This window comes from Pelophylax lessonae, assembly GCF_965119305.1.
Source record: "Pelophylax lessonae genome assembly, chromosome: 6".
Taxonomy (NCBI): domain Eukaryota; kingdom Metazoa; phylum Chordata; class Amphibia; order Anura; family Ranidae; genus Pelophylax; species Pelophylax lessonae.
The window spans coordinates 75,065,369-75,080,860 of NC_138773.1; the positions used below are offsets into that span (position 1 = coordinate 75,065,369).

General features: G+C 44.9%; 1 protein-coding gene across 1 annotated transcript in view; it reads left to right on the top strand.

Moving 5' to 3' along the window:
* NTN3 (netrin 3) overlaps positions 1-15,492 on the top strand; it is a 165,880-nt gene that overhangs the window by 123,869 nt on the left and 26,519 nt on the right. The window contains exon 4 of the mRNA XM_082260022.1: positions 15,138-15,287. Within this exon, the coding sequence (XP_082116148.1) occupies positions 15,138-15,287 (150 nt within the window). The remainder of the gene's footprint in view (positions 1-15,137; positions 15,288-15,492) is intronic.

A 15,492-nucleotide genomic window follows, 5' to 3' on the forward strand; every position in this document is an offset into this window, starting at 1 on the left:
AAAAAAAAACTATATTAAATAAAAAAGATGAGATGAGAAAAATATACAGGCTGGGCAGTTGGAGCTCAGTGATCAGAGAGACAGAGAAACAAAGTTACAATTTACAAATAAACTCAGGAGCAGAGATAACATTAGAGCCAGTGCTGGGAGGGGGGCCCACACAAGGGAGGGGGATTAGTGAGGGACGACTGTATTTTTCTCAACAGATAAAAGCTGGCAGCAGGGAGGGGGACAGATCAGATTCAGGTGCTGGAAGAAGATTTCTGTATTTGTTGTCCATCACTAATCCCCCTCTCTGTTTGGGCCCCCCTGTGTGCTCGGGCCCCCTACAAGTGGGCTGGTGGTCCCCCCCTATCAGCGGCCCTGTTGCTGTCTAACGAAACTGCCGAACATCCCACTCTACTCTAAAGTGCTGTGTTAGAGAAGAATAGGCCCTTATGGTAGGTTGTCTGGCTGTTTTTTGGAAAACAATAAAGTTGTTTTTACTTCAGCAACGCCATTGGTGTACAGCCCGTCACTCTTCTGATACATGGTGGTTTTAGCAAGGACGTGCTCCTGGGCAAGCACCCAAGACATCTTGGACTGCACAAAGGTCATGGGCGCTTGGAGCAGTGTTATAGTCTATACCTTCTAGATGGTCTGGAAATATACTTAAAGATCCTTCTGGGACAATTCACAGACTTTCTGTACATGACAGATTGACATCCCCTTCACACTACTCCAACTACACAATATGAGAGTTGAAGATCTTTTCACAGATGGAAAGAAGGATACTATTGTTAATATGCAATTATGGATGTCTAAACTAATCTCCAGTAATATGTGGGAAGACGCACACTAAGATAAGAAGCGGCAACCGCAGTTATTAACTCATTACAAAATTATAGCCTTGAAAGTTAGTAACTCTCAAGTGTTCCTGGTGTGATAGCTTCTCCTGTGGGATTACCCTATGTAGTACAAAGCTTCCAAATCTCTTGAGTCTTTGTTATGTGTGCTAAAGATTCCAGACCTCCCCTCTCACTTACTTAGATCTTTTAACACAGAGCAAAAGCACATTCACACTTTATTAGGCTCCACACTTGCTAGGCCGTCGTATTTTACTTCCTTTAGTAACCTCATTAACATAACGGAAGGGATGAAAAGGTTAGGGTGTAAGGATGTGAATGAGTCTTGGGCCACTCTCATTTTGACACCTGGAGGCCAACACTGAGTGGGTGAAAAGGCTTCTTCGTTCTTGTAGGGCTTCTTCTTCATTGCAGCACACACATCTCTGGTGAGCTCAAGAACTCTAGAGCTCTGGTGCCAGAATTGCAGCCCTTTGCCAATTATAATGTGGCCCTTGGGGGCCCTGCAGCCAGTAATCAGTTTTATCTTATATAGGTGGTTGCCCAGGTCAATGAAGAAGAAATATTGGTTACACAGGGTCCTGTTAATTGAAATACTTGTTTTATTTCTTTCCCATTATCCCACATTTTTTTGTGCTATTCATCTCTTTTCACAGTGTTTTTTTTTAACTTAGAAACATAAAAAAGTGATGGCAGAAAAAGACCAAGTATATATATATATATATATATATGTGTATATGTATATGTTTAGTTTTTTTGTTGTTGTTTTTCTCGTTCATTTTTTTGTCTAAGTATTGATCTATGTTTGTCCCAAGCATGTTTATAGCCATTTACTGTTGACTGGCTCACTACCTCTGCTGTGAGTTAATTCCAAGCATCTACTACCCTTTCAGTAAAATAATACTTTCTAAGATTAGTTTTGAACTTTCCTTTACTTATTTTGAGGACATGTCCCTGTGTTCTTGATTTTGGTTTCATATTAAAAAAATAATTAAAGGATCACCCTCTGATCTTTTATAATGGATCATGCTGAGAGAAATATCTAATACGGAGAAACAATTTTTAAGGGGACTGTAGGGAGCACAAATATGGAAGCAATTGTTAGTAAATAAATTGTAGTAGCAGTGATCGCTAGGATTTTCATGTGATATGCCTCCACCAATAATTCCTATGTTTGCAGTCTTTGACCATCATCCTATAGCATGTTCGCAGTCTTTGACCATCACTTGTAGCCTACCCGTAGTCTTTGGCCATCTCCTGTTGCATGTCTGCAATGTCTGACAGCTGCCTGTAGTATTGAACTCCTGGCATGTTATATTCGGACCTTTGGTGATGTCAGGGGCCAGACTTGTGGCCCCCTGCATCAACAAGGTTGACCACTTCTGCCTTAATGTATGTAACTAGCAAAAATAAACAAAAATACTATCTACAAGAGGAAATAGTCTTAAAGCAAATTTAAACCCAAGAAAATAATATATATCTCATCACTGGAAAACTACTTCCTCCCCCACCTCCTAAAAATTAGCCCAGATACTCAACAAAATCATGGCAATGGAAACTTTGGTGGCAGAAGACAGCCCCAATCCTGAAAAAGACCACGTGGACCTGCTGGAGGGCCTATAGTGGTATCACTAACTTTCCAAGCCTAAAGCCTCGTACACACGCAACGATTGTTGGCTGACCGATCGGCCGTCTTTTGTCCAGTGTTATTGTGTTGGTTGAAATGTGCTCTAGACTGCACACAAATTTTATCGGCCAACAAAAACCAACTTCAGAAGTGATGTCATGTTCTGGTTTACTTTTCGTGTGTTTTTTCTTCTCTGAGCATGCCCAGTCTTGCTCATCACATTTTTGTCTGCCGAAATCTGTACTGACTGAGGAACAATCGGCCGTTCTGTTGACGGCCAACAAAAATTTTATAGCATGCACACCAGATTTTGTTCGGCCGAAAAGTCGCAGTCGGTTGTCGGAAGCATCATACTAACAAGCCGACAATCGGCCGATCGGACGTTGGCCAAAAATTCACGGCCAACAATCGTTGCGTGTGTACGAGGCTTTAGTAGCAAAGTAATTGGTTCATTTTTTTAAAAATTTGAGAATTTTTGGATCTCTCATCCATTTTCCTATAGCCCATTTTCCTTTTATTCCCCAGCATCCCATACCTTAGTACTCATGAAGTAACTTATGTAACTGTATTCTCGTATTCATTGCTTTTCCCAGGTACTCTGTTTTATGGGTATTGCCCACTCAGCATTACTTTGACCACAGTTATCCTGACCAAATGTATGATTAACTTTGGGTTACCGTAATCGTGTACACTTATGTATGTCGGAACCTCAAAAAGTTTTTCCTGAATAAAAAGATATTTACCTTAAATATATTGCCACTTACCAGTCCTTAAATGTGGTGGCTGCTTTAATTTTTTTCACGTTCTGCAGGTGTGGGTCATCATAGTAAGGCGAGGAGGACCTATGTAGATCCTAACTTTTCCACTTGAGGAAACATTTAATTCTTTTTTTGAGCAAAAATAGTACTAGTTAATTTGTAGCTGAGGGATGTCCCCTACTGAGACACAAAGAAGCTTTTAAACCGAACGTAGATCACTAGAACTTGGCTCTGGGGATCTAAATTAGCTCCAGGATGTCTGATAATCACCAGTCATCATCCATTTATGCCAAATGTGATGAACAGTTTAATGAGGAATGCAAGCACTACCCTCATTGTCCTCACCACCTGCACAGCAATCTGGGGGCAAATGGAGTGAAAAGATTGGTATTAACCAAATAGATCTTACTCAGCCATGTCGAGACAACAGAAGGATCTGAATCTAGGAGATTGACATGCATTACTGGTCAGGCATCTCTCTAAGTGAGGCCATATTATTAACAAGATAACTTGGATTCCAAACAGTTCTAGAGGGGCCCACAGATCTGAGATGAATGCTTAGTGATGGCCATTGAAAAATAGGTATTTTGTTCATTTATAAATACACATCTACAGTATGTTAAAACTCCTACAAACACATGTGTATGTGAAGAATAATTTCCTAACCAACTGAGTATGGTGGCATTTTACCAGCGGAAAAGTGGCAGCACAGTAACTAATTGGTTATAACTTAGGGTCATCGATTTGAATACCAACCACAGCACTACCTGCCTAGAGTTTGCATGTTCGCCCTGTCCCTGCTTCGGTTTCCTCCCATACTCTCAAGACATGCTCGTAGGTTAATTGGCTCCTGTCTAAAGCCCCGTACACACGTACCGATCGTCGGCCGAACGATCGGCCGTCTTTTGTCCAGGGCTGTCGTGTCTGTTGAAAACTGCAAAAGACTGCACACGAATTTTGTCGGCCAACAACAGCCGACTGCAGAAGTGATGTCATGTGATGGTTAACTTTCCTTGTCTTTTTTCTTTTCTGAGCATGCCCAGTCTTGCTAATCGGCTGTCTGTCGGCCGAAATCTGTACTGACCGGCGAACCATCGGCCGTTCTGGTGACGGCCAACAAAAATTTTAATGCCTGCACAACAGATTCTGTTCGGCCCGAAAATGCGCATCATACTAACAAGCCTACAATCGGCCGATCGGTCGTCGGCCGAATATTTATGGCCGACAATCGGTATGTGTGTACGGGGCTTTAATTGGCCCTAGTATGTGTATGCAGGGCTTTTTTTCAGCGGGAACGTGGGGGAACGCAGTTCCGGCACCTCCAGAACTGACTGTATGTACGTAATAGTAAATGGTGCTGGTGTGTGCTGCAGGGTCTATTGATGCTTGCTTTGAGGGGATCTGCTCTACCTGGAGGGGATCTATTTTAGCAAGGGGGTCTATTGTTGCTGGTGGGGGATCTATTGTTGATGGGGATGGGTCCTATGTTGCTGGGGAGGGGGCGTTTTTGCTGGGAGAGATTTACTGTTGAGGGAGGGGTTGATTGATGCTAGCTGTAGGGAGATCTGTTGTTGCTGCCGGAGTCTATTGTTCCTGGGGGGGGGATTTGTGGTCCATTGTTAGGAGGATCTATTGTTGCTGGCTGCAGGGGATCTATTTTACTACCTTTCTTGTTATCACTCCCAAATTATATACAAATTACTCAGCACCACAAAATGATATTTGGTTCTGTATTATCTAAAAGGGCAGTATTGGGAGGTGGGTAGCGGATGGAATCAAGGAATGGTGGTAGAAGGTGGAACCAAGGAATGGTGCTCGGAGGTGGGTAGGGGGTGGAACCAAGGAATGGTGCTCGGAGGTGGGACCAAGGAATGGTGCTCGGAGGTGGGTAGGGCCAGAGAAAAGGAGTACGTCGGAAAGAGGGGAGTTCCTGCACCTATTGTCTGAGAAAAAAAGCCCTGTGTGCATTGTATGAATGTGAGTTAGGGACCTTAGATTGTAAGCTCCTTGAGGGTAAGGACTGTTGTGAATGTACAATAAATATGTAAAGCGCTGTGTAAATTGATGACACTATATAAGTGCCTGAAATTAATAAAAAAAAGAATAGTTTCAGCTGGTGGTGTCTGTAGGTACCTCATGGACTAAAGGTCCTCCTCCCTAATTCAGTCCAAATTACTATTGCCTTATATCTGTGTATCTTAAAGTGGAGTTTCAAGCTAGAATTACCTAAGCTTAAAACTGTCCCCCCACCCATCCAACACCTATACTAACTACCCTGTAGAAGGAAGATGCATATACTTACCTATTCTCAGAGCACTCCAGCCCAGTCCTGAGATTGGGTCATAGTGGCCAGCTTCAGGGGAGGGGAAGGACACCAGAAACAGATACCCCACAGTAAGCCTAAGAGCGATGTCACCATCCAGGCATTCCATCCATTGTCAGCACTCTCTCTGGCTGTTAGGGAGATCTTGTGACCGGACCAGAGCGCTCTGAGAATAGGTAAATATATGCATCTTCCTTTTATAGGGTAGTTAGTATAGGTGTTAAAATGGGGATGGGAGTAGCTTTAGGCTTAGTTAGTTCTAGTCTCGAATCCCTTTTTAATGCAAAGAAAAAGGTTAATTTTAGCCGGCCATAGATGGTTCGAATCTCGATCGACTTCGGTACAACCAGCATGTTAGATTTTTTTACCTGTAATCAGGGCTTTTTTTCAGCTGGAACTTGGTGGAACTCAGTTCCACCACCTCTGGCTCAGTCCCTCTGCTCCCTGCTCACCACTATCACCTGTAAACCCAGAAGTCCAGCTTCTGGGTTTACAAATGACAGCTTGTCTCCCAATGGCTCCCACAGATACGATCTCCTGAACGGATATTACTGAGTGCAGGATGGGGACAAGGGGGATGCAAGTGCCATGTGGATGCCAACACCCCCACTGGATAATCTCCCTGCAAGTGAGAGAGTCGGAGCCACCTACAGTGTGGTCATGGATGAGTTCCTGCACCTATTTTCTGAGAAAAAAAGCCCTGCCTGTGATTATTTGCCAGCGGCTATAGCTGCTAGCAATAATCACTGTTTTCATCCGGCAGGGACAGCTCTCTGTGCCTCCCTGCCGTGGAAACACAATAGCTCCCGGGGAGGGATTCCCCCATCAACACTGACTGGGTTGATGGGGGGAATCAAGCCATATTCTTTCCTGCAACCAATCTCATCATCTATGACCTGCCTTAGGTTCCCACTCCCTAGCTGCTCCATTTAAGGGTGAAAACCTGGGAAAAAAGCCCTGTGTAAGACCCAAAATTAGGCATCCCAAAGATGAGTCATTTCTTTTGGTTCAACCAGTGGGTTGAACCCCAAAAAAAATGACTTGATTCCCTTATCCACACACTAGATGTGGATAGGGCAATCCTCCCCACAAAGTCTTTGTATTCTGACTGCAGGGAGACTTCCCTGCCATTAAAATACACTTATCAGTGCTGCTGGCTTTAGCGTGGGGTTGATTAGGTGGGAAAATCCAACAGGGAGGTTGTACAAAAGTTTATTAGTTGATTGACTTTTTTTTTTTAATCAGTACATTGGATATTACTTACATTGATTGAGAAATGTCCATTGTGGTGAGCACTGCTCTTTTTGTTTATATCTTCAGTCCTCTGCCCCCCTACTACCACAGCAGTGATCTTCAGTGCTGCAAAGATAAATAGGTGCTGCTGTTTTAGGCACTCATGAAAACTGCCCACTATACTAAGGTGACCAGATTTTTAAAATAAAATCCAGGGACAATTTATTTATTTATTTTTACTAGTAATGGCTGCAATCGGTGATTTATAGCGGGACTTCAATATTGCGGCAGACAAATCAGACACTAAGGGGTGTATTTACTAAAGCTAGAGAGTGAAAAATCAATCACACTACTGCAGAGAAACCAATCAGCTTCTATCCTCAGCTTGTTTAATTAAACTTTGGCAATAAATCCTGGAAGCTGATTGGTTTTTCTGCAGAAGTATGACTGATTTTGCACTCTCTAGCTTAAAACCCTAAGTGACATTTTATATACTGTCTGGGAACCAGTGACACTAATACAGTGATCACTGCTAAAAATATGCAATGTCACTGTACTTATGATACTGGCTGACAAGATATTAACGTCTAGGGCAATCAAAGGGTTACATGTGTGCCTAACAAGCTTTTTCTAGCTGCAGGCGAGGTGCTTTTACTAAGGGAAGGCATAGATCCCTGTCTCTGTTTTTCTCAATCTTCCATACTGACAGAACGGCGATCTGCCTTGAAACTGAAGAAATAGTCCCTTTGCTCTGACAAGCACATGATCATGAGAAAGGAGCACAGATAAAGGAAAAATACACCCTCTAAGCTAGTAGGAGTGACAGACCGGAGGAGGGGGGTGTTATTGAGATTTTTTTTTTTAATTCTGCACTGACTGTCTTTGAAAATGCCCAGGCCCCTGTTCAAATCCAATCCGGGGACAAAATTGGGGACAGACTTGGGCCAGGGACTGTCCCTGGAAACCGGGGACGTCTGGTCACCCTACACTATACCCGCCCCTTCTGTGCCCCCCCCCCCCTCTCTATTCATAGAAGCTGTAGTTTAGCTTTCAGCAATGCAAAGTGCTCTATGAATAGTCCACCACCTTCATTCACTGAGCACTTTTGATTGTGTTTAGCTATAGAACAGCTTTTATGAATGGAGGAAGGGGGCAGAAAGACCTGGCATAGTTGACGAGTGCCTGGGACAGGGTAAGCAGTTTGTATTAACTAGGGATCGACCGACTATCGGCAAAGCCGATATATTGAGGGTCAATCTGCACTTTCCCCGATATATTGAAATCGGCCCCTGAGGTTACCGATATTGGCGATATTTCTGGAAAAGTGATGTACCAGAGTGATGCCTGCAGATAGAGGCATCACCCCGGTACCGGCGTCCATAGCCGACAGTCGGCTGTCTTGTAATGACAACCGATGAGGCTGAGAAGCCGCTCAGCTGTCATTACAAAGATCGGGAGGGGACGTCCCCCCCTTCTGCCGCCTTCTGCGGCTCGCCTGGGTCTCCAGTCCCATGGGACGGGAGACCTGGGCATCCTACCTGCACGGCCGCCGAAGAGAAGACCCGATCAAAGCCGCATTCGGCTCTGATTGGGTCTCCTTGTAAAAACCCGGAAGTGATGTCATGACATCACTTCCGGGTATTCGGCGCCGGATTAAAAAAAAAATGACAGCATTCAAGACAGCCAAACTGCTATGACAAGAACTCACAAGCCAACAATCCCAGGCTACACCTGCCCCCCTAGTCCAAACCCTGTCCGGAACGTGCCCCGGGACCACAATTCCCAAGGAAGGAAAGCATTACAAAACCAAAAACCCCAGAACCACAACAACCCCAAAATACAAGGGAGGGAGGGAGGGAGGGAGAAGCTAGTTCCACGCCGTCCTACTCCAAATTACTCCCAGGACCCCCAGCACCACCCCCAAAGACTCCACCCTGCCCCACCCTACCCATCTCCAATCAAAACTGACCTTGTGTCCACTCCAAATTTTGTTAATTTAACCCCTGAAGTACTCCCAGCCTTACTGCTAACGTAGTCATGTCCGGCCTTCCGCCTACTGTTGCCAATGCCATCCACCTCCAGGCCTTTTCTCAACTAAAATTTTGTAGAGATAAACACTGTAATAAGTCACAAATGTTCTCAACGAAAACACACCACACTTTACCTTTAAAGTCTGCAGCCGCAAATATAAATCTATGGAAGCCCTGTATAAAACCTTCCACTGAAAATAAATATATTTCAGTAATAAATAAACACCTAAAACTGGGTGCTGTTTTCAGGAAGGCTCCATACAGTTTCCACATCATTACCCCCTAAAATACATACAGCTGGAATGCCACATTGCAAAAGACACGCTCAGTGATCTCCATAATTTAAAGAGGGGGAGAAGAAGACATGCTGGGTGAAAGACTGAGCCAAGCAAAGACAAACCAGCCCTTGGTGACAAATATTAATACACAAAATTATATCTGACACATTTCTAACATTAACATAAGAGAATTCTGAGGATAACTATGTTGCTTTATTGAAAGACAATTAATGACTGTTAGGAAGATTGAAATAGTCAGGGATCAGGTCATTTAGCAATACCTTAGAACAGGGATCTCCAAACTTTCTAAACAAAGGGCCAGTTTACTGTTCTTCACACTTTAGGAGGGCCAAACTGTGGTAAGTGGGAGTAAATAATGCCCCAGCATCAGTGGCAAGTGAAATATTGCCCCATCATTAGTAGAAGGCATAGTGCCCCATGGTTGGTGTCAATGAAAGAAAAAGTGTTCCATCATTTGTGTCAGTGGAAGACATAGTGCTCCATCGTTGGTGTCAGTGAGAGGAATAGTGCCCCATAGCGTTCCTTCATCTATATCAGTAGGAGGAAATATACCCCAATGTTGGTGTCAATGGGAGGAATTATGCTTCATCATGGTGTCAATGGGATGAATAGTGCCTCATATCAAAGGGAGGAAAAGTGCCCCAAGGGCCAGATAAAAGCAAGCAAAGGCCTGCAGTTTGGAGACCCCTGTCTTGGAGGGTGATCATTCCATGCACTTGTCGCTCAGAGAATTTCCAACATATTACCGTATATACTCGAGTATAAGCCGAGTTTTTCAGCACATTTTTTTGTGCTGAAAAAGTCCCCCTCGGCTTATACTCGAATCAAGAAAAAAAAAAGTCCCTGGCCGCTCCGACGTGCTTAAGCTTTAAAAATGGCGCCGCCCGGGGAATACATTTCACGCGCATGCGCCGCCGCCACTCGGGACAGGCCGGGAATAGCCGAACGTATACGAGCGGCGGCGGCGCGTGCGCAATGACGTGTCGGCCCCGGGCGATGCCATTTTTAAAATGAAGGCGCCTCTGGAACAGGTAAGTGAAACAGCTGCACTACCTGCCATTATGCAGGGCTGCGGGCATACTACAAGGGATGCAGTGCTGCGGGCATGGTCCACCTGTACCATGCCCACAGCACTGCATCTCCTGTAGTATGCCCACAACCCCGCATCCTCTTGTACCATGCCAGTCACCCTGCATTCTCCTGTACCATGCCAGTCACCCTGCATTCTCCTGTACCATGCCAGCCACCCTGCATTCTCCTGTACCATGCCAGCCACCCTGCATTCTCCTGTACCATGCCAGCCACCCTGCATTCTCCTGTACCATGCCAGCAACCCTGCATTCTCCTGTACCATGCCAGCCACCCTGCATTCTCCTGTAGCATGCCAGCCACCCTGCATTCTCCTGTAGCATGCCTGCCACCCTACATTCTCCTGTACCATGCCAGCCACCCTGCATTCTCCTGTACCATGCCAGTCACCCTGCATTCTCCTGTACCATGCCCGCCGCCCTGCATTCTCCTGTACCATGCCCGCCGCCCTGCATTCTCCTGTACCATGCCCCGCCGCCCTGCATTCTCCTGTACCATGCCCGCCGCCCTGCATTCTCACCCTAGGCTTATACTCGAGTCAATCATTTTTCCCATCTTTTTGTGGTGTAAGTAGGGGCCTCGGCTTATACTCGGGTCGGCTTATACTTGAGTATATACGGTACTTATGAAGTCCATGGGGAGACATATGCCCAACTATAGCCAACCTACAGCCAATTTTTGGTTAAGAAGATTTTAAAAACCAATTATCACTGTATAGATATCTGTCTTCTAACAAAACCTAATGAATGTCAATAGCAACAGATGAGCCATCACTGAGGGAAAAGTACATACAGTGCCTTGAAAAAGTATTTATTCCTCTAGATATTTTCCACATTTTCTCATGTTACAACCAAAAACTTTAATGTATTTTATTGGGATTTTATGTGATAGACCAACACAAAGTGGCACATAATTTGTGAACCGGAAGGAAAATTATAAATGGGTTTCAAACATTTTTTACAAATAAATATGTGAAAAGTGTGGTGTGCCTTTGTATTCACCCCCCTGAGTCAAAACTTTATAGAACCACCTTTCACTGCAATTACAACTGCAAGTCTTTTTGGGAATGTCTCTACCAGCTTTGCACATCCAGAGAGTGACATGTTTGCCCATTCTTCTTTGCAAAATAGCTCAAGCTCTGTCAGATTGGATGGAAAAAGTCTGTGAACAGAAATTTTCAAGTCTTGCCACAGATTCTCAATTGGATTTAGGTCTGGACTTTGACTGGGCCATTCAAACACATGAATATTCTTTAATCTAAACCATTCCATTGTAGCTCTGGCTGTATGTTTATGGTCGTTGTCCTGCTGGAAGGTGAACCTATGCCCCAGTCTCAAGTCTTTTGCAGACTCTAACAGGTTTTATTCAAAGATTGCCCTGTATTTGGCTCCATCCATCTTTCCATCAACTCTGACCAGCTTCCCTGTCCCTACTGAAGAAAAGCATTCCCACAACATGATGCTGCCACCACCATTTTTCACGGTGGGGGTGGTGTGTTCAGGGTGATGTGTAATGTTAGTTTTCAACCACACAGCGTTTTGCTTTTAGGTCAAAAAGTTCAACTTTGGTCTCATCTGATCAGAGCACCTTCTTCCACATGTTTGCTGGGTCTTCCACGTGGCTTCTCGCAAACTGGACTTCTTATGGCCTTCTTTAAACAATGGCTTTCTGCTTGCCACTCTTCCATAAAGGCCAGATTTGTGGAGTGCACGACTAATAGTTATCCAGAGGACAGATTCTCCCACCTGAGCTGTGGATCTCTGCAGCTCCTCCAGAGTTACCATGGCTGCTTCTCTGATTAATGCTCTCCTTGCCCGGCCTGTCAGTTTAGGTGGACGGCCATGTCTTGGTTTGCAGTTGTGCCATACTCTTTCCATCTTCAGAGTTTGGATTGAACAGTGCTCCGTGAGATGTTCAAAGCTTGAGATATTTTTTTTAACCTAACCATGCTTTAAACTTCTCCACAACTTTATCCCTGACCTGTCTGGTTTGTTCATTGGCCTTCATGATGCTGTTTGTTCTCTAAGGTTCTCTAACAAACCTCTAAAGGCTTCACAGAACAGCTGTATTTATACTGAGATTAAATTACACACAGGTGGACTCTATTTACTAACTAGGTGATTTCTGAAGGCAATTGGTTCCACTATTTTTTAGTTAGGGGTATCAGAGTAAAGGGAGCTGAATACAAATGCACGCCACACTTTTCAGATATTTATTTTTAAATAAGTTTGTAAACCATGTATCATTTTACTTCCACTTCACAATTATGTGCCACTTTGTGTTGGTCTATCACATAAAATCCCCCAAAAGAACATTCATGTTTTTGGTTGTAACATGACAAAATGTGAAAAATTTCAAAGGGTATGAATTCTGTTTAAGACACTGTAGCTCAGAGATATGCAAACTGATGGCCCTCCAGATGTTGCAGAACTACAAGTACCATGAGGCGTAGCAAGACTGACAGCCACAAGCATGACACCCAGAGGCAGAGGCATGCTGGGACTTTTGCAACAGCTGGAGGGCCACAGTTTGCATATCCCTACACTGTTCTGTTCTAACTGTAGCAAGGTTTCCAGGCCTGTGGCCTGATGTGGGTCTGCCATTGTTACCGGTTACCTCTCCAGCCCATGTGAGCTGCGACCCTGGGTGTGAGAACTGAGACACTGACAACTCCGGCATCTTTGTTTTGTGGTTTTATTGTAGATTAGGGGATGAGAGAAGGGAATGAGTGGGATACTCCTTAGGCTCAACTAAATACAGTTTATCCCGGAAAAAATGTCAGTTAACGCTGCCTTGACACCAGCCGACGCCAGCCAACGCTCACTGACTCTCAGAACACACTGTAACTTGATAGAAGTGCTGAATCCTCGACTTTAAATCCAGAAGATCCAGGACTGTGGATTATAGAACTACTGACACTGCGGTACTGCAAAGTCACTGGCTACTTCCCCCCCAGCCTTGCACTGGCTTGAGGTCGTTTGTCATAGGTTCCTGTATGGCAGCAACTCTCTACTGACACTCTGTACAATTCAGGGCCCAAACCGCAGGTGCCCCCTTTAACCTTGAACTCTTTGGGGTTCACTGACTATGTACCCCCTCAGTAACTTCAGGGTCCTCAACCTAGGTACCCCCTTTCCTCAGCTAGCTGGCACTGGATCCTAGAACCTCTTCCGGATTGGTCCCCTGTGACTCTAGGCCGACCCCCAGGGACAATCCTCAGTACTCACGACCTGTGTAGGCTTTCCTGGGACTGGACCCCTCTCCCTCTCCGCTGATTCTCAGCACACCGGATCCCCTCAGCTCAACTCAACACTCTCTGGATTCCTAGGCGACACCCCGAGACATCCACCTTCCTCAGACAGGAGGAGAGACAGCCGCACTCTCCTTCCTGGGACTCTGCTCCCGCCAAAGACACTGTGTCACACACTTCACCCAAACGTATATCCACTTCCAGAATCCTTTGCGGCATAATCTGCCTCCTGGGGTAGTTACAAGCTTGAATGTGTCCCCTGATTGGGCTTCCTCCACTACCCTATGAGACGCCTCTCACAGGAGCCAGTGGGGAGACTTCCCCTTCAGCAAACACATCTGGAACTCATGACACCCTAACTAACAGAAATCATGGCCCTGCTGTTAGGCAGACAAGGCCCACTATACATTTACCTAGCACCTACCTGTAGGGTACTACATAACATTCCAGAATTCTGCACTGACCTGATTCTGCCTGAATATCTGAAAATAGGCTTCCAAAAAGCCCTGGAATATGTATTGTATGTGGTAGAACTTGGTAGGGGAAAAGTTGCTTTTTTATGGGAATTTTTGATACATGCAATATACTAATGTAGCACTACTCCCTTGGGAGCTGCTGGTTACGGATTTCCCTGGGTTACCCATAGCAACAACTTGACAAAATAGCATATTCAAAATGCTCGGCTCAGTCAGAAAACAGTCCAGGGGTTTTGGTTTTTGTTGATTTATTTGAGAACTGGGATAGGAGAAGGGATGAGTGGGATACTCCAACTGAACAAACTATGCACAATTACTGGGACTTCTATGTAACGCTGAGTGTGGCAAGGCCGCTGCTTCACCTTGCCACTTTAGTGAAGAAGAATTAACTAAACTGTACTGCACTGTAAATCACTCTTCAGGGTCCTACTCCGCACCCCCTTTGTCCCTACTCTTCAGGGTAATAAACGGCACCCCCTTTTACTCTGACACTCTGTGTGAGCTGGCCACTTGATCCTCTGACTTCACTGGAGTGGTCCCCCTTCCTGGGCAGACCCTTTGGCAGCTCCACTGTCAGCTCTACTGGATCCTCTGCAGCTCAGTTCCACACCTGGTTCATTAGGCCGACTGCCTAAGACCACTTTCCTCATACAGCAGGAGGAGAGACAAGCCATCAGCCTCTCCTGGGACTCTGCTTCTTCCTCCTGGGACTCTGCTTCCCGCCAAAGACGCCCTGTCACATGTCCCCCTTGCTTTTTGAGCAATCCCAGGATGCACTGCAAGAGTGCCCACCCACTGAGACTCCCACAAAAGCCAATGTGTCACTGGCTGGGTTTCCTCCACTGTCCAACAAGCTCCCTTATTGCATACAGTGGGGACACTCCCTCAGACCCAGTGAATCACACCTGGAATTATGCAACAGGCAACCTAATAGATCAGGCTCCCCTGATAAGCAGAAGGAGCAATAGATGCTTTTACCTAGCACCTACCTAGGAGGGTGCTATACTAAACTGAATTTTTTTGGAGATGAATGTTTTCAGGCCCAGACCAGCTGATTATGCATTTATTTTTCTATTCACGGCTAATGGCATTGTTTACTTGTCTTCATTTGTTCATTCATTAAAATATATTGACAAATAATAGTATTGTAATATATGTGTGGGCTGCATGAATCATAAGGTGGTCTAACAAGGTCTTTCTCTTTCAGCTTGTGACTGTCATCCAGTGGGGGCAGCAGGTAAGACCTGCAATCAGACCACTGGACAATGCCCATGCAAGGATGGTGTGACTGGATTAACATGTAACCGATGTGCCAAAGGATACCAGCAAAGTCGTTCGCCCATTGCTCCATGCATCAGTGAGTATCCTTGAGATTAAGCATTCTGGAGTACTATATTTTCGTATTAGTTCTCAAAAGCGTTTTTGACTTACAGTACGTATGTGATGTCAAAGAATACCACCCTATTGTGTCCCTGACATAAAAATGTTATAGAATGCACATTCAGCTTTTGTCTTACGAAAATGCCTAATCGGCTGTCAGAAGCACTATACTAACAATCTAA